Source organism: Moschus berezovskii, chromosome 6 (genome assembly GCF_049115385.1).
Source record: "Moschus berezovskii isolate FMDL1 chromosome 6, NW_MosBer_1.0, whole genome shotgun sequence".
NCBI lineage: Eukaryota > Metazoa > Chordata > Mammalia > Artiodactyla > Moschidae > Moschus > Moschus berezovskii.
Window position 1 is genome coordinate 117777642 of NC_142465.1, and position 19103 is coordinate 117796744.

General features: G+C 61.2%; 1 protein-coding gene across 1 annotated transcript; it reads right to left on the reverse strand.

Annotated features, from left to right (window-relative positions):
• Positions 1-1548: 1548 nt before the first annotated feature.
• TTLL12 (tubulin tyrosine ligase like 12) lies at positions 1549-18858 on the reverse strand. Its single transcript, XM_055395021.2, has 14 exons — positions 18580-18858; positions 14673-14845; positions 12475-12673; positions 11528-11687; positions 11312-11445; positions 8930-9006; positions 7720-7836; positions 7435-7629; positions 7026-7137; positions 6209-6360; positions 5748-5829; positions 4066-4134; positions 3426-3564; positions 1549-2916 (listed from the first exon to the last, which is right to left on the reverse strand). Exons 1-14 carry the CDS (start codon positions 18784-18786, stop codon positions 2765-2767), a joined length of 1968 nt encoding a protein of 655 aa, XP_055250996.1. The 5' UTR covers positions 18787-18858; the 3' UTR covers positions 1549-2764.
• Between the last annotated feature and the right edge of the window lie 245 nt (positions 18859-19103).

Below are 19103 nucleotides of genomic sequence, written 5' to 3' on the forward strand. Positions count from 1 at the left end.
GATCAGCTCAGACGTGGGAGGTGTCACCCTGACCCCGAATTGGGTGACCCACGACTTCTCACACCTGTCTGGAGTGAGGCTGGCAGAGCCTTGGACACAGGCTCCTCCTGGAACCCCTACCTCCAGGCCAGATTCTAACTGGGAGCGAGCAGAAGTGATCACTACCCAGTAAGGTGTCTGATGAACAACCTGGTGTGAGCACTTGACGTGGGGGGCATAGGAAGGCCCCTGACCTGGGTTTCGGGGCCTTTGCCTTGTTGTAACCTCCAAACCCCACTGGGGGCGCCCCTGTGCTGGCTGACAGCACCCACGACCATCCCCTGCTGCCCTGTGGGAGTTAGGGTCTCCCATCATCCCCACCCCCAGGATGCGGGGACAGGCAGGGGGGGAATTCCATCCCGAAGACCCCCAGGTTTAAGTGCTGGAACCAGGATTCAGGACTCAAGCGAGGACCCAGGTTCCCAGGTGTCGGTCATGACACAGAGATGGGCCTCAGCTCCACAATGGTCTCTCCCAGGTCTGCTCTGAAACTGAAACAGTGCTGGGACTGTAAAGGCTGAACACCGAAGAATCCTGGTGCTAGAGGACTTCTGAGAGTCCTTTGGACTGCAAGATCAAACCAGTCAATCCTAAAAGAAATCAGTCATGAATATTCACTGGAAGGACTGATGTTGAAGCTGAAGCTCCAATACTTTGGCCACCTGATGCAAAGAGCCAACTCACTAGAAAAGGTTCTGATGCTGGCAAAGATTGAGGGCAAATTCACATCAACGGATGTGAATTTGAGCAAACTCTGGGAGATAACAAAGGACAGGGGAGCCTGGTGTGCTGGAGTCCATGTTGGACACGACTTAGCAACTGAACTACTAGGAAATCAAGCTTTCGGTCAGGAACTGCTACAGCCTCAATATTTATATACTCTCCAATTCATGGTGAAATCCTAACCCCCAGTGAGAGGTTGGCTGGTGGGGCCTTTGGGAGGTGACTAGGTCATGAAGGTGGGGCCCCCACGAATGGGATTAGAGCACTTTTAAGAGACCCCAGAAACCTCCCTCATCCATCACATGAGGACACAGTGAGAAGACAGCTGACCGAGTCAGGAAGAGGGTTCCACCTCAGACACCATTTTCCCCTTGACCTGAGGCCACCCCAACCTCCAGAACCAAGACGAGATTTCAGTTGTTTGAAACACCCAAACCCAAACAGACTGACAGGGACTTGGAGACCTAAACACCACCTCATTACTTCTGTTTTTCAAAGGATGTTTGTACGTGCTCAATCATGTCCGACTCTCGTGACCCCCAGCTCTGTCCACGGGATTTCCCAGGCAAGAATGGTGCCAGTTCCTCCTCCAGGGGATCTTCCTGATCCAGGGATCGATCCTGTGCCTCCTGCACTGGCAGGGAACTCTTCACCACTGCGTCACCTGGGAAGCCCCTTCTCAAAGCCCTCATCTTGGTACTCTGGTTTTGACAACCAGCGGAAAACAACCAACACATCAGGCAGGCCTGTGGCTCCAGGGTCCCGAAGAGAAAAGGGAGGCAGAGGTACAGAAGGCGGACTTTACTGCAGTACAAATCGAGTCAGGAAGGGACAGGACACAGCAGCTCTCTGCGGGGAAAACCAGAGAGGAGGCATCCTGCTCTCTAACCTCTGCTCGGCTGGAGGGAGGGGTGCTTCCCCAGGACACAGGCTGAACTTGTGGGTAACAGACAGGATAGACAGACACGCCCCAGCAGACACAGAGGCGGGCAGTACAGTCAAGTCCAGTTTTGCTACAAGGATCACTCTTGGCTTCAGAGTGAAACAAGCACCCCAACCCCCCGCAACACACACACACAAGAAAGCTCTGCAGGCAGCTCTCCTACAGAAGTCGGACCCACCATCTGGTGAGCTGGGCCTGGGTACACTGTGGCTATACAAACTATGCTGCAAACGGACTCAAAATTCCAGAAACATAAGAACGAGAATTCTGCGTTTTCTTCCCATAAATGAAAAAGTAACAAAAATCCCACTTTTTGACTCTGGCTGGTGGAAGGCGGCCTCTAACAGAAAGTTCTCCCTGGAATTGTCTTTCTCAGCCATCCACCGCCTGGTTTTCTGCGGTCCACCTGTCCCCGAGACCCCTCACTAGTGTCCCAGCCAACCTCAGATGAGATGAGGACCCCTGCGGGGCTCAGTGGGCTGGGAAGACCTGGCACCACACTGCGGGCTGTCCATGGGGCCGGATGGAAAGGCAACAGCAGCCAAGGGCAGTGGCCTCCCGCCCTGGAGCCTCAAGGGAGGTTTTGCTGGTGAAGGTTCGACTCTGGGGGCGAGAAGTTTGGCTCTGAGAAGTCAGCTCCGTGGGGTGATCTCGGGACACCTGTCCCAGAGTCTGGGGTGGAGCGTGGGAACAGCCAGTCTGGCCTGTTAGCATCTGGGTTCCCACTAGTGCTCCTGGGGAACCTCCTTCCTGAGAACACCTTGCTGTGCTCCCCGGAACCCCTTTCACGAACACCTCTGGAAGCACAGCACGCCGGGGACCAAGCTCTGTGGGATAAAGCCCGTGGCTGAGCGGATACCGACCACTGCACAGATGCTGGAGAGGGGTGTGTGGACTGGGGCCTGGCACTCAACCCCGGGGACCGGCCGAGTGGAGGGGCCCCGGGCCCCGCGGTGGGGCTGGGACGGTGGCTCACGGTGGGGGGCACTTTGCAGAAGCAGCTCCGAGAACTGAGGCTGGAATCCGCCCACAGGCACCCGCAGGAGGGCCAGCGGGCGCCTAGAGGAGGCGGGTGACGGGGCAGCCGTGAGGCTCGTCCAGAAACAGGGTGCTGAAGATGTCGTTGAAGAAGCTCGGGTGGTACCTGCAGGCTCGCTCACAGTCCGGGTTGAAGTTCACCTCCAGGATCTGCGGCTGCATCACTTGCTTCCCTGATGGCACAGAAGCACAACCTGTCTCACTTCGAGGAGGGAGGCCTGGGACTGGGGTGCTGGGGACCGTGAAGTTTCTCGGGGGGGCCCTGGCCTGAAGCCTGCTCTGGCAGGGGAACGACCGGGGCCGCCTGCAGCCCTGGGAGTGCCACGAGCCTCCACACCATGCTCAGATGTCTGGTTCAGTGGGACACTGCGCCCCTTCTCCTCGCATGCAGAGCGCCTTTCCTCATCAGCTCTCTCCTCATGCCACGGCCACCCACTTCCCTTTCCCCCTTGTGCTCTTCCCTGCAGGCTGCGGACCCTCCCTTTCCCCCTTGTGCTCTTCCCTGCAGCCTCCTCTGACCCAGATCTCCAGACAAATCAGAGAAAGGGGACACGGGGCAGCATGGACCAGGCCGAGACAACAGCGCCCTCTCTCTGTCCCTGGGGGGCTGGCGTGGCGGGGGGGGGGGTGGCTGGAGGATCAGCTCTGGGGAAACAGGGGCGGGGTGTGGGAGCCCCCTCACCATCGGAATGGCTGTCCCACTTCAGCATGAGGTCGACGGCGTACACGGCCCGGGAGGAGGGGTAGTCACAGAGGCCCAGCGGGGGCGGCCTGGCACACGCCACCTGGAACAGCTCCGTGAAGGCCTGGAATATTTCAGCCTGGGGGCCGGGGGACGGGGAGACAGGGTCAGGGGGCCTGCGGGCTGACGCTGGGACCAGCCCCTCAGAGCAGCCCTCCCTGAGCCCTGGCCTCCAAGTGGCCACGTCACCTCCTCCGACATCCTTCTCGACGCGGCTGCAGCACCTCTGCCTGACTCTCGCTGCCCTCACACCTGGCACCCACTCCCTGCAGACCTGTGTCCCCACCTTAAGAGCTTCCACAGCTCCTTCTGTGCCAAGCCCGGGAGCGCAGCATCTGAGGCGCTCACTCCAGGACGTGGACCAGCCTGTGTCCCCCGAAGCATGCGACTCCCGGGATGCAGAGCCCCTCCGCTCCCCAAGGAGCCCTCGTGACACCCCGCTAGGGCTGGAGGGGAGGAGGGGGTCTCGCCCATACCCTCTCCCTCTGGAGGAGCCGGACCACCAGGAGGCGAGGGCCCCCACGTGCCTGAAGCTGCCCACGAGGCAAGCCCTGGCCCCTCGAGCGCGGCCAGCACTCACCTGGACGCTCTTCCAGGGGAATTCTGGGTACTGTTTCTCAAACTCTGGGATGAACTCATTGTAGTGTACCTGCAACAGACACAGGGCCCGTCGTGCTCCTCCTGGCGCTCCTCGGGGCAGGGACGACGGAGGCCTGGCCTGCCCTGCCTTCACACGGAGCAAAGACTCGCTGGGGCCCCAGGAAGGCGTCCACAGCCTCTCCAGCTCCACCCCTGCCAGCACAGACCGGTGGCAGGAGACGGGGGCTGAGCTCTGGACATATTTACTTTCCAAGGCCTCAGTATTTCCATCTGTAAAATGGGACAGGGCTCTCTGCCCAGCAAACCTGCTTTGCAGGTGGCTGTGAGGTTCCAGTGAGGCAGTGAATGCTGAGAGGGCCGGCCGACGGGTCACCATGTCCCTCTCAGAACGGTCCTGGGCACAACTTGGACCTGACCCCGCAGGGCCCCTGTCTGAGCTCAGCAATGGCTCAAAGTGCCTGCAGACAGCAAGGGCTTCTCAGGCCAAGACTGCACCCAGCACACACCTGAGCACGCTGGTCATCAGCTCAGGTTCCTCCCAGAGAGGACCAGGTCAGGCTCCCTAAGAAAGCCCAATGTCCACACCCTGCTGGACATGCGTCCCCCATGTGTGGGCATCAGAGAAGATGTGATCCTCAGAATAATGCCTGCTCCACAGAGGGAAGGCGCTCAGGCCTCAGAAACGACCTCAGCTATAGCCCAGGGCTCTGGGTCCTAGGGACCAGTGGCCAACACAGCCCTGGACAAGAGGAGGGACACGCAGCAGCAGCCCTGCTGGGTGGGCACGTGGTCTGGCCCCTCTGGCAGCACAGGGCCCCCCAGAGGACATCTCACACACGGAACAGCAAGTGTTCAGTGCAACTCAGGGCTTCCCTGGTGGCTCAGAAGGTAAAGAATCTGCCTGTGATACAGGAGACCTGGGTTTGATTCCTGGATCGTGGCAACCCACTCCAGTATTCTCTCCTGGAGAATTCCATGGAGAGAGCCGGGGTGGGGAGGGGGTGTCACAAAGCCTGGAACACAATGAAGTGACTCACACACATGGAGTTCAATTTACTAAGACATCACCAAGTGCCGCGAAGTAACAGCCCCACACTCAGAAGCAGCTGCTTTCTGGAAGTGGGGACCGCAGGGCCACAGCACAGCGGTACGGAGCAGGCCGGAGAGCGGCTATGCCCCACCTCCTGTCTGCCCAGAAGAGTCAGGACCAGCACCCCTCCGGGCTCTCTTTTGCCACCGGGAGCTGGGCCCTGCCTCTGCCCAGTGGAGCCTACCTCACCTACCCCAGTGTTCCGCAGGCCAGCTGGGGGCTGATGCCCTCATCTTAAGGAAGTTTTGCCCCCACGCCCTGTTGCTCGAGGCACCCAGACAGCCTGGGGAAGACAGAGGGTGCAGGCAGGGCCACAGGCCAGCAGCAGCCACCTGCCCTGGGCACCGTGCGACACGAACCAGGGAAGCCTCAGGGCTCTGTTACCTCGACCTGAGCTGAGCATCATGTGCCCCTCTGAGCGCTGGGGGCAGCGGTGGGAAGGGACGCAGGTCCCAAAGGGCAGCTCCCTGGACCAGTACGCAGCAGGCCCGGAAGACACGCTGACGGGCGTGGGGTCCCGTCTCTGCCAGCCTCCATGGGGACTCAGGTCCCCAGGCCCCGCCAAGCCTCACCTGCTTCAGCACCACTTCCGGGTCATAGTTCATGACAGTGAAATGCTTCTCGTAGTCGTCCAGGTCGTTGAGGGCAAAGGGCCTGCGGGACGAGCAGACAGACACTCAAGTGGGTCCCAAGCGCGGTTGGTCCTAGCAGGGTAGGCAGGCAGGCGCTCGGAGCCCCCTGATTGAGCATCCGCTCTTCCACTGGTGAGAGCGGGCAGGGTGGTCCCACGGCCCCCATGCGCTCACCACTAGACCCCAGAGAGCCCCTACACATTGTCAGAGTGTGCAGGGGTGGAGGCTTGTCACACGAGAGAATGTTAACTTGGGGAAGGTTACTGCCGGTTACCAGAAACGGGCTCAGTGGGGTCCCTGCAGGGGAAGGAGCCCCGGTGCAGGCGTTCTCATCCAGAGTAAAAGAGGCGCCCCCCTCAATCCCCAGCCCAGCCGCCCACCTGCCACCCAGCCTTCATTACCGGTTGGAGAACCGCAGCCAGAACACATCGTAGACGAACAACCTCAGGGGCTTCACTGACCGCAGCAGCAGGATGTAGCGGATGTCAAACTTGACCCTACCCACGTCTTCCCGGAGGAACAAGACGGGACTCTCGATGTACTTGGACACAACCTGAGGACAAGGGCGCAGGCTTGCGGGCGCGCCTCCCGCCGCGGCCAGGACAGAGCGGCCCGGCCTCCCCGCCTGTGGTTCACGCCTGGGGGATGCCCGAGCGCGGTCACACCTGCAGGAGCAGGCTCGCTCTCGAGCCTACCCCCACCCCCACCCCAGGCCCCGGGGGGGCCCTGACTTGGCGCCTGCCCCCCGCACTCTGCATCTGTCTTTTCACACCTGTGTCTAAACTGCAGCATGCTCTTTCTCCTCATTGCTAATTGAGAGAAAAGATGCCACCGATTTTTAGGCTTTGAAATCTGGAAACAAATTCTCAGCCATAAATCCACCAGCTCCCCATCCCAGGGCTAGGAACCTCCCTAGCAGTCATCTGGTGACTTGTCTCTCTCGGGCCTCTGTCTGTCCAGGAGCAAAACCTGTCCTTCACTTCCCCTACTGCTGGCCCCCTGTCACTTCAGCACCTTTGTCCAGGGCCCTGCGGGGCTCCCTGGCCTGGCCACTTCCCTCCTGTGGGTGGTCCCCTGGGGGGGGCTCCATCCCTGCGGGGAAGGGCAGCGAGCAGTGACTACTCCCAGCTGAGCAACGATGCTGCGACCAGTACCTGCCCTCACCGGTCCTCGAGAGCAGGTCTCCCCCCCAAACCTGCTGGTGCCCCAGGGCCCCACCTTGGGGGAGCTCTCGCGGTGCCGGACGATGCTGTGCAGGTTCTTGGTGATGTGGGTGTCCAGGCTGCGGGCCAGGTTCCAGGGCTTGCAGATCCAGTGATTGTCCTCGCCCCTGGGAGCAGAGAAGTCGGCTAGGCTGTGTGTCCCCAGGACTGCGGCCGCAGAGGGGGCTGAGGGAGGGGTCCCAGAGGAGACCTCAGAGGTTGGGCTTTGGGAGCCAGCAGTTGGCTGAGGCCAAGGGAGCTGCCCTCCAGGAGGAAGGGCCATTGAGCCCCGCAGCAGGCGCTCAGCCATGGGGCAGGCCAGGCAGAGGGGGACAGGGGTGGTCAGATATGGGGGCCGCAGGAGCCTGCCAGGCATTGGTGGTGGGGGGCGGGTCTCAGCTAGTGGGGCACACGGGGGAGCTCACCGCCTCTCCCGCTGCTGGAAGTAGCTGATGAACTGGGGCAGCTCTGTGCGCAGGTTGAAGGTGCGGGGCAGCCAGGCCGGGCCCTCGGGGCCACCCGCCCGGCGCGCGATGGAGGCCAGGCAGTCCTTCACCGTCAGCAAGTTCTCGCAGGGGAACTGGTTCAGCAGCACGTTGGGCCTCTCCTGGCTCAGCCTCCTGCAGGTCCCAGGCAGGCACCTCAGGTCAGGGGAGGCGGGGGCCCCTAGGGGTGGGCGGGCCGGGCCCCTGGGCTGGGAGGCACCTCACCTGTAGTCCTTGAAGTGCGAGAAGTTGTAGAGGACGTCGGCGTCTGCCTCGCTCTGGGTGAAGGTGAAGCGCGGGTGGGTGAGGTGGCTGAGCACCTGCTGGATGTCTGTGTAGACCCTGCAGGGATGGGGGCGGGGCTGAGGTCAGCCGGATGGGCCCAGACCATGCCATCTGCGTGGTCTGCCCAGCAATGGGGCCCCACTTGTGAGACGGGACCCCAGGGCCCACCTCCTCGTGCTCATCCTGAGGATGAAACAGGACAACCCCAGTGTTTCACCAACCTGGGCTCGTTCCTCCCACGTGCAAACAGGGTGGGCAGATACACTTACAGAGGTCTGCCCTCAGAAAAGCGAGCCGGCGCCCCAGGGCTTGCAGGTGAGCATGCAGCCCAGAGAAGGCCTCAATCCACGCTGGCACCAGCCCTGGCCCTGGTCAGGGGAGAGGACGGGGGGCCTGGGTGCCAGGGGCGGTAGATGTGGTCACACTTTGAAAGCGACGGGGCTGTGAGTGAAGGTGGGAGGGAGGCAGAACCCCACGTGGACAGTGATCCAGGCGTGGGGATAGAGGCGCGGCCAGCACGAGGCAGATATCTAGCTCATGGCCGGGGCAGGCACAGATATGGCTGGGGACGAGGCTACGGGGCCTTGGTGCAGCCTCCGACCAGAGGAAGTGGAGGGGTGTTGGGCAGTGGCCTCAGGGAAGGAGAGGACGGCCAGACGGGAGGAAACCCCCAGGGCCTGGGGAGAAGAGACAGAATGAGAAAGTTTCGGCAGCCAGAAGGAGGGGACCCCCCTGGAGACGGAGGCCAAGCTGCCCCCAAGGCAGCTGTTATCTGGGGGGTCCCCCTCTGCACCTCCACTTCCTCACCTGTAAAATGGACAGTCTATTTTCACCCTGTTCGAACCTGGGCTCGCAGGCCTACCTGGCCTGATGGAAGCTGCCAGCCCACAGATGCAGACAGCTGGGAGCGACCCCTCCTGGCAGTCTGGGTGCCCAGTACCACTGGCCCTGTCCGCGCTGGCTCCCGGTTCACCCTCCCTTCTCAGGCGTCTCTCTGTGACCCTGAGACCCCACCCCTGGCGGTCCCGTCACTGCTGTGCTGCCCGGAGGCAGCAGCCTGCACAGGGGAGGTCCCAGGAGTCTGGGGAGTGTGTGACGAAAGGCAGAGAGAAGTCTCGTCACAGTCTGGGGGTGCGGGTGGGTTACGCACTTGAAGACGTGGTCGCAGGGGTACCCCGAGGGGCTGATGGCCAGGGGCAGCTTCTCCTTGTTCTCCTCCAGTATGGCCTAGAAAGGAAATGCTGGAGGTAGAAACAGACCTTCAAGAAAGGGAGCAAGTGAGCACAGGGCCTCCTCCCCACTACACACCAGGCTTCTGTGATCCTGGGGGGCACACCTGGGCTCATGTAGAGCCGTTCTCGGGTGCTGGGGTGCCCGGAGCCCTCTGACCACTCCCCCCCAAGAATTCTGGGGCTCGAGGCCCCTCAGGTCCCGAACAGCCTGTTAGGTGTCAAAAGAACAGTGTAGACACTGCTCTCAACCTTCCTGTCGCGTCTAAACGCCTCTTCCAAGTCACAGGCTACCCAGAAGGTGCTGGGCCTGTCCCAGGAGGGGGCAGCTCTGAGGATAAGAGCTGTTCACACACTTTCTGACAATCCTTTCGAAAGGCAGAGTTAATAACACATCTGTCCTTGAGCGTGGGCTGGGCTGAATGACGTGTTTATAACCCACGGGAAGAAGCAAGAAGCAGTCTGCAAGCTCGTGAAAGGACCAGTGGCCTCCTCCTGTCTCCTCTTCGATCACTTCCTCCCACAGAGTCAGCCGCCATGTCCCAAGGACGCTCAAGAGGCCCCCAGCCACAGCCAGTGCCGCCTTCCCAGGCCTGAGTGCGCCACATGGGGGCTGGTCCTCGGCCCAACCAAGCCTCAGACGACAGCCTGACTGTGCTCACAATAGAGCCGGGGCCAGAAATGCCCCGCTGAGCCGCTCCCCACCTCCTTTCCACAGAAAGCAAGACATAAACGTCTGCCAGAAAGCAAAACAGAACAAACGTCTACTGTTCTGAGTAGCTATGTTTCGGAACAAACTGTTATCCGGCACTAGCTGACTAATACAGGCAACGCCAGGGCCCAGAGCACAGGCCTGACCCAAATGGGCCAAAGATCACCAGGATGTTTAAGAAAACCAGTGTCTGAATTCTTCTCTTCTTCTTGGGCCAGTGGGGGGCATTTCCCCTACACCCCCCAAAACTACTGATTTCAATTCCTGTTCCTTTAACGACCTCAAGACCAGGGAGTCTTTGTCTCTAAGCCACCCGTCAACCACTCCTTTGCATTCACGCACTCATTCAAGTGCTTAATAAGTGCAGGCACTCTACGAGGCTCTGAAATACACCTCTGAATTGAGAAGGGCGATCACTGAGTTTCTGACAGGGCTCAATCACCATTGGCTCAAATTCACAGGGAAAAGTGCCAACAGGCCCACTGTGTTGGCCCAGGCCTCCCAGGCAGAGAATCACAGGACAGCTAACACCTGGCACCCTGCCACTTGTTAACTTGGGGTTACCTCGTTTCCTCCTCTCACAATCCTCTGGGGCACTCGGTGAGCGTCTGAGGGACTGATGGGGGGCAGAGAAACGTCAACATGGTGGGGAAAGGCTAGAGCCTCAGCCCACAAGTCACTAGGACCCTCCAGGTTTGGACTCCAGCTCTTCTGCCAGCCGTGTGGCCTTTGACAAATCACTTAATTTCTCTGTGCGTGAGTTTCCTTACCCCCTGTTAAATAACAACACAACAGGACTGGATGTCCTACTGCAAGGGTTACAGCTGAGCACGTCCATGAAGTGCTAAGCAGAGGCTCATGCATCCCTTGGTGTCTGACTGGGATGAGTGGATGAGAAGCAGCGGCTGGGATGAGAGGGGCTGGGGGGTTAACTCCCGCTCATCTCTGCCTGGTTCTGCTCCCACAGGCTCCGCTTGCTGCCCCGCCCCTGGCTGCACCAACCCTGGCTCCCTATGCTGGCCTGCCCCGTGGACCAGGCCCTGCACGAACTGCCTACCAGCCAGGCCCTGCGAGTGGGTCCCCTGGTCCTGGTGGGGCCCAGACAACAGACTGTCATCCCAGCTACGATACTCGTCATTACCACTTGTGGGCCTACTGTGTGCCGTGAAACACACTGTGTAATATGTAAACAGTGTCCTCACACCCCTGGTGAGGGAGGGGTCAGGAGACAAGGGAATGGTCCCGAGCCAGGATTCACAGCCCAGCTGCACGGCCCCCACCCCAGACCCCGTAATAAGGAGCAGCAGTATTGCATGCCCCCCACCACCCCGTCCACCAGTTCCACCCCACCCTCTGGAAGGACGGTTCCCAGCATCGGGACCCCGGGCTCTGGGCTCTGAGCTGACGCCAAGAAGTGTGGCCACACACAGCTCATGTTTGCTCGCCAAGCTCTGAGCCCCTTGTCTCGCAGACACCCCCAGACTCCTCTCTACCTCCCACAGCAGCCAGCTGCGGCTCCGCCACGTTTGGTGACCTGGCGGAGGACATTCTAGAAGCCAACAGGCCCAGGGGGTCAGGGCCAAGGTCACACCTGGTAGTGCTCGGCGGGCGGCTCGGGCGTGGAGGAGCTGAGGTCCAGCAGGTCGGTGGGGGCCCAGGGCAGCAGCACGCACCTCCGGATCAGCGGGTCAGCCTCTCCGTAGGCAAAGTCCCGGGTCACCTCCTCTGCACCAGGACACGCGGGGTGTCAGCGGGGCGGTGGGAGCGCGGCCGGCCCTTCCTCGAGGAGTGGCGTGGCCCCACTTACCGCCCGTGTCCAGGTCCCGCAAGGGCCACAGCAGCGTGTAGGCCACCTGCTGGGGCATGTAGAAGAAGGGGGCAGTGGCGAAGCTGGGCACGTCCGCGTGCTGGATGCGCGACCCGAACTCGTCCATGATGTACCACACGGGCACCTTCTCCTCGGCCGTCTGCGGGTGGAGCACACGTCACCCTCACTCACGGGTCCTCCGGTTCCCGCACCTTTCCCGGCGTTCATGACCCGAGCATTGGCCGCCAGCCCGCCTACACTCGCCTCTCAGGGCCTGGGACACCCACTAGGCATGCCTCCAGCCCCCTGAACACAAGGCTGCCGGGACAGGGGACTGCTGTGTGATCATGGGTGGGGTAAAAATACATGTAAAGAAGGCACTTAGCCTTCTGGCAGCCACATGGGGGTGCTTGGTTTTGTGTGCGTGTAAGGGGGAGGATGGGTACTTCAGGGAAGGCTTCCTGGAGGAGGTGACAGCTGCGATTACGAGAAACAATTTTGTCTTTTCCCAGGCTGAAAGAAGTAGGGGGCTGGCGCATGAGGGTGGGTCTGGGGGTGTGCTGGGGAGTGAGGTAAGCCCCAGAGCATGCTGAAGGGACTGGACTCTACCCCTGAAGGCAGGAAGAAATCACTAAGGGTATTTAAGATAGAGTGTTGGAACCAGCAGGCACTGGGAAAGAGACAGCCAGGTCACTGGGATCATGTCTAGGGGTCTGGGACAAGGTTGTGTCCAAGAACACGTGGATACTTGGGTCTCCGGCACTGGCTGGCCCAGGGCAAAGAGTAACAGGCCAACGATGAAGAGGCAGGGAACAGGGCAGCTCCCACTGGCCACGGGAAGGGGAGTCTGCTCACTTGTGGGGTCAGGGGACCGCCCCCCGCCAGCCCCGATAGCACGGGGTGGCACAGGCCCATCTGCCTCCCCTGGGGCCCGGCTGCACGCTCACCCCGTGGGCCAGCTGGTAGGTCTGGTTGAACTTCCACATCTCCTCCAGCACCAAGTCCACAGCCTCGGCGCTGGGTAGCTCGCCGTGGAACTCAACACCCATCAGGTTGGCCATGCGGTGCAGGAGCCCTGGCACCTGCTGCAGCTGCTGGCGGGCATGCGTCACACGGCACGTCCAGGCATGGTCGATGAGGAAGATGCTGTGGGCACAGGCCACGGCGGGTGGGTGAGGCTACCACATGGGCAAGGCAAGAAGGGGGGCTGGGCGAGGGCCAGCGGAGGGATAGCCGCTCGAGGAAGAGAGGCCAGGGCTGTGGCCTGGACCCAGTGCCAGGCCTGGGTGGAGGTCTGGCTCTGCCCACTGTTTCATCCTGGGAAACTCCCACTTCTCTTTCAGTTTCTCGAACAGGGCAACACATCCCTACCCACCCCGTCACAGGGCTGCCGTGAGGACCAAATGAAACAAACAGCCGGCCGCCTACATCAGACCCTCCTGCATTGAGTGACTATTAAGTGATCACAGTGAACATTAAGTGTCCTTGGCTGGATTCTGAGCTGCTGGAAAGTGGGCCCATGCCCCCCACCTTGCTACCTGCAGGCAGATGCACAAAGAAGCCCCACTTAGAGTTCACCTGCACTCACCCGGGACCTCTGGGCATTGTTCAGGAGGTGCCAAGGCCTTGTGCGGGAGAGGCTTCGAGTCCTCACGTGTCCAGACAGGAAGCCCACCCAGGCCAGTCTCCTGGGCTGGCTACGTGGCTCCCACACCACCTCACTGGAGGGTGAGGAGTTCCCCTGCAAGCCCGAGGCCCTGCCTGCCCCGAGCCAGGCTGCCCGACACCACCCCAGCCTGGCTGGACGTGGACTCCCCAATGCACAGGGCTCTGCCTGCTGGGGAAGCAGCTCTGGTACCCCCACCCGGCTAAAGCAAAAGAACAGCAAGCACTCCAGTCCTGCGGTGAGTTGGGGGCCCAATCACCGTGCTCATACTTTTTGTTGGCACATCCCGAAACAAACGAAGGCTTACTCCTGCTCTCATGCATGGAGCCAGGAGCACCTGGGGGTGACCTGGCCAGACGTCCCAGGGGCTGCCAGACATGACAGGTGCAGGAGCGGACGGAGGCTGGGCTTGGCCACTGGGGGAGACTCATAAAGGTCCCAGGGCAGACAGGGCCTGGAGCTGCGCTCCCAACCTCGACACCATGCCCATCCGTCCCCAGACCTGCCTGCTGGTGTGTGTGGAGGGAGCAGGGAGGCAGGGAGCCCCTTGCAAAGGTGGGAACGCAGTGGGCACACACACAGGTCTGCCGTACTGAACTTAATGAGTTTCTGAGTCAGAGAACACGTGGGTGGTGGTGCCCGGCTGCTCTAATTATGTGTGTGGCCCCTCCCACCCTACCAGGGGCCAGTGAAGGAGCTAGGAAAGTAGGAACAGATACGGACACAGATGCCCAGGGACCCGCAGGGGCTGGTGAGTTCCTCCCCCCAACCCTGCCCAGGGTTTCAACAAAGTTGCGCCTGTCCTAGCTTAGGACAGTCCCTCTGGCCCCTGGGAGGCAGGAAGCCTGGGGTCCAGTCCTGGCCTTGGCCTTTCTACCCTGGGGCCCCGTGCAAGGCCCAGGCGCACCCCGAGTCCCCACTCGAGGAATCAACCAGGCCATGCTGCTCACATTCACTGATGTGAAGTCCATGGCTCCCACCCAGAGACCAGATTCAGTAGGACCAGCGGGGAGGCCCGGGGGTGGTGGTCCCTGGAAAAGCCCAGGCTCACGAGTTAAGACGGTCCTGGGATGGCACCCACACCTGTAACCAGCTGTGTGATCCTGGGTGAGCCCGTCCCCACTGGGTCCTCACTAACAAGATGGGACTTCGCCACATGTGGTCAGTGGGACCACTGGGACAGGTTAAGAGGCACCTGGGGGAGGCCGCTCTGCAAACAGTAGGAAACACGGCGAACACGGGAATGTCGTCAGTGTCAGGGCCAATAGGGTCCTGAAGTCCAGCTGGAACACGGCGGCCGCTGCGCACCTCGTCTCAGGCTGGCTTAAGTGGCCAGTGGCCTGGCCTGGAGGAGCAGGAGCGCCCGCGAGGACTGCTCCTCCCGGGGGCGATGGCTGGGGTGACATCCTTCAAGAGGGAGCAGGGCGGCCCCTTGGGAGCCACGGCACGGGTGAGAGGGTCCGGCCCTCAGCTCCTCACCTGTTGGGGTCGGCCGCCTGGAGCCCGTTCTCGTTGGTGACGATGACCTTGTAGCAGAGCTCGCCGCCAGGGTTGGGCTTCTTGCGCGCTTCCTGGGCCGCCTCGTCCTCACTCTCCTCCTCTTCGGCTTCCTCCACCTGCATGATTCCGAACATCTCCCCAGCGTCGAAAACCTGGGGGCCAGAGGCGGCAGGGGACGTTGGCAGGACACCCCGCTCCTGCCCCGTTCCTTCCGCCATGCCCTGGTCTCGGGGACGAACTGAGCCCCGAGGAGGACAGGGCCTCTTTACGGTCCAGCTGCCCATCTTACACCCAGGAGACAGGTTCCCAATTAGTGGGAACGAGGTCCTCACCTCCCCCACCGACACTGGCGCTGTTAGCGGGGCACCCCAGCCTGCGGGACCTGTGCCTGGGGGAGGGACCGCCCGTGTGCGCCTCCCAGTGACAGCCCGTCTGGGCTCCTGCTTCACAGGGAAAATGTGGCCCAGAAGGTTGAGGGGGCGGCTCTGCTCACAATGCCTGGAAGAAGCAGGATCGTGGCAGACCAGGGACTTCAGCTCAGCTTTGTTCTCACCAGAATCACCAACCCAACGCCAGGGCCGCAGAGGAGATTCGGAAGGAAACGTAGGGCGGGGAGGGGTAGCTCAAGAGCGCCCCGCAACCACACCCGCCCAGGTCTGCACCAAGCATGGCCTGAGGCTGGTCTCCTGGGGCCCTGGGCCAGGATGGGACAAAAGGAAAGGGCCTGGGTTTTCTTGAGTTTCCCTGGCAACCGCGAGCCACTTGCAGCTGGTAAAGGGAACAAGCCAGTTGGTCCCCATACGGCCACACTCAAGACCCGATGTCTGCCACAAGTCGGCATGTCACTGAACCATTCCATGCCTCAGTTTCTCCATCCATACAATGGGAATATTAGGATCTACCTGCGACTCGTTGGAATGATTAGTTGATTAACACACACAGACAGCATAGAAGCTAAGGGCTCTGTAAGCACTTCCACCATGACACTTCTGAGCCTAGTCTCTCACCAGCGAAGGGGACATCAGCCACCTTCCAGGGGAACTGAGAGCAACACATCAAATCAAACGGCGCACAGAGAATCCCCGCATAGAGGGACTCAACAAAGACCAGCTGCCCCCAGTATTTCCCATGACTCCACTAAAAACTGGAGACACACTCATCCCAGCAGATAGCAACCAGCCATCCACTTGGGCGTGAGCAGCGCTGATGTGCTGGGCAGGACAGGCACTTGGGGGTGAGGATGAGTGATGCACGACCTTGCTTTGGGAGCTGACAACAGAGAGCCAGAGGGGCCATCTGAGAGGCCCAGATAACCCCTACAGGAGCACCGTCCTCTGAAGTGAGCTGTGAAGGAAGCAGAAGATTAACTGATTTGGCTGCTCCAGCTCTCTGATGCGGAATCTTACAGTTGCAGACTGTGCGCTCTAGTTCTCTGACCAGGGATCAAACCTGGGCCCCCTGCATTGGGAGCAGGAAGTCTTAAGACACTGGGTCACCAGGAAAGTCCCAGGAAGGGGACGATTTCAACGTGTGAACGCCAGGTGGTGGTGTGAGGACACCAGGCAGAGTAGCTGGGGCAGGAAGGGTTGTGGAACCGATCAGGTGCATCCCAGGGGAGCTAGGGCACTTTCTGGGATGGAGTCTTGAACCCCACCCCACCCCCCAGAAAGCCTGGAGGTGGGGGAAGCTACAACTCTTTTTCTGGTTTGGAGTTTAGAAGAGAACAGCCCAGAGGCTGGGGTCCAACCCAGAACCCCAAATCTCCATTGCTCCATGCCCAAACCTGACAAGGGGGAGGGGGCAGTGTAGGGCTTGCCCTCTCCCAGCTGTGACACCATCCCTTCACAGAGGGGCAGGAGGAGCCCCTGTTGTGGTAGGGGAGAGGAGTGGTTTTGCAGCTGGGAAGTTCCTGTCCTCCAGAAAGACCTGAAATTTATTTCAAAACACGCCCCCCGGTTTCCAAGCCAGTGGGGGGCAGGAAGGGCCCCCCTTCCTCGGTCAGCAGGTGCCTGTTGTGCCAGCAAGCATCCTCCCCCACACCTGGGCTCCCAGCAGCAGGTCCGTCAGAAGGAGGGCTGAAGGTTTGGGTCTGGCAAAGTGCTGACTCACAGGTCTGCCCGTCACCCCAGCAAGGGAGGGTCATGGAAAAGTACTGGGTGCCCCTGAGCAGAGCAACGACAGCCAGGATGGAGGGGACATTACACTCCAGGCTCACCTCTGCACCCAGACTCCACCAAGACCGTGGGAGCTGGGGCCATGTTTCCTGGACTTGGACTCAAGACGGGCAAGTGACGCACATGAGTGACTTTACTGCCCACAGCGCAAGTGACTTGCACGAGCGACTTCACTGCCCACGGAGCCTGGCAGGGACAGGGCTGGGGTGTTTCCATCTTGTGATCCATTCACCCAGCACCAGAAGACCATTTTATCCTAACAAACTGCCGCGGTCCCCTTCTTGCCCAGCAGAGGCGTGGGACTAGGGCAAGTGCTTGGGAAATGCTCGCAAATGGAGGGGGGCTTGAGGGGGAAAGAAATTCACTGTTACAAAGGACAGGTGCCAGTAACACAGTATCTTTTTTATAGCACTTACCCTTGTTTTGAACAGGAAGGTACCTGGTCCAACCTCCCCACCATGTCAGATGTCAAGAGTCTGGCTAAGAGGGTGGGGTTCACCTAGCAGCCTGTGGGGTCCCAATTGCACGGCTCAGTCTGTCTTGATCCAGGAGGCAGCCCAGAAAAGGCCTGGCTATAGCTCAGAAGGTCCCAACAGGGGCCCATGAATGTGCTCTGGCTTCAGCATCTGAGCAAACCACCACAACCCAGGGCTCACACCTCAGCTAGGACCCTGGGGAGACCCTTCGGAGACCCTTTGGAGGTAGGGGCTAGAGCACAGGCCAGCAGAAAGGAGCTGTCCCTATAACGGAGACCCTCGAAGCATCCGAGCTCTTTAAAAAAATTTTTAAAAATTTTTCGGTCGTGCCATGCGGCATGTGGGATTTAACTTCTGCCCCCTGCACTGAAAGAGTGGAGTCTGGACTGCCAGGGTAGTCTCCGAGCTCTTTTCATTTTTGTTTAGATGCCGTCTCTTCCTCCCACAGCCTCAGTTTTCCTTAATCTGCAAAATGACGGTGACCTGGGGCTCAAATAAAATGAAGGAACACGAAAGAATTCTATGAAGAAAGCTTCTAGTTCTGAGGTCGGACAGACCTCAGGAGGATCACTTCCTCTTCCCGAGCCTCAGTCTTCTCAACTGTAGGAAAGGGATGATGGATCCTAACCCTCACAGGGCTGCTTTGGGCTCGGATTGTGGAGAACGCAGCCCAGGGTCTGGCTCGCACAACGGGAGCCAAAGTTCATTTTAGTTCCAGTTCTCGCCGCAGCCCTGGCCCAGCCCCAGGTGCTGGCAAGACCGGGGCCACAGGTAGAGGTTCCGGCCGCCGCTCTTAGGCCCCAAACCGCCACGGAAGCTAAAGTTTAAGGCGTTTGGGCATCAAGCCATACTCAAATCTCCGGCCCCGTGCATCTCCTGCGCCGTCCATCCACGCCGGCCTCCGACTCTCCCCGTGCGCTGCTTACCCAAGCCCGCTCAGGAACGCGCGCTCCCTCTCATCTTCACGCAGCCAGCTCCCTCCGGCGTGCTCCCCCAACCACCTCCTCCTCTGCGTCCTCCGGGGGCGCCCCTGGCCGCCCTACCCCAGCAGTTCTCGGCCCGGAGCCGGCCCGCTGACCACACCCTCCCAGGTAGAAAAGTCCAGAGCCACCCACCCCGGCGGCGCGCTCGGGACCGCTGCGTGCGCGCCGCGAGGGCCCGCACCCCGGCTCTCCCGGGGGCGTCCCAGGCCCGCTCCGCTCCCCGGGCCTCCCCGCGCGGCGCCCCGAGCCGCACCTCGTGCTCCAGCTTGTGCAGGAGGCGGCCCCAGTACCGCTCGGGGACTCCCGACGCACGCAGCGCCGGGCCGTGCAGCGCCGCGAACTCGGCCAGGGCCGCCCGCGCATCCTGCTCGGGGTCGAGGACCGACTCTGAGCCCGGCTCCGGCTCCGGCTCTGGCGTCAGGACCCGGCCGCTGCGCTCCGGCGTCAGGTCGGCCTGCATGGCGCCTCCGCCAGCGCAGAAGCCCAGCGCGGCCGCGGAGCCCGCGGGCCCGGCCCTCCGTACACAGCCCGCAAGCCCCGCCCCCCGAGGCCCGCAAGCCCCGCCCCGCTCCGGGTTCCCCCGCCGCCCCCGCCCGTCGGGGCCCGCAAGCTCCTCCCACAAGCCCAGGCGCCCGGCTGGCGGAAGGGCCGCCGGGGCAGCCGGGTCGGGTGGGGCCTCCAGAGAAGTGCGCGTGCGTGAGCTCGCGGGGGCGGAGCCTTTGTGGCTCTGGGGGCTGCCGGCGTGTGCGCACGCGCGGCTGGTGTGGGGCCAGCGTC

Excerpts from the sequence above, each read along its gene's own strand:
- TTLL12 (XM_055395021.2), bottom strand. The coding sequence starts at position 18,786 with ATGCAGGCCGACCTGACGCCGGAGCGCAGCGGCCGGGTCCTGACGCCA. Across the intron at positions 7,837-8,929 it reads CCCTGCGACCACGTCTTCAA|GGTCTACACAGACATCCAGC; the intron begins GTGCGTAACCCA and ends CCATCCCTGCAG. Across the intron at positions 7,630-7,719 it reads TCGCACTTCAAGGACTACAG|GAGGCTGAGCCAGGAGAGGC; the intron begins GTGAGGTGCCTC and ends TGGGACCTGCAG.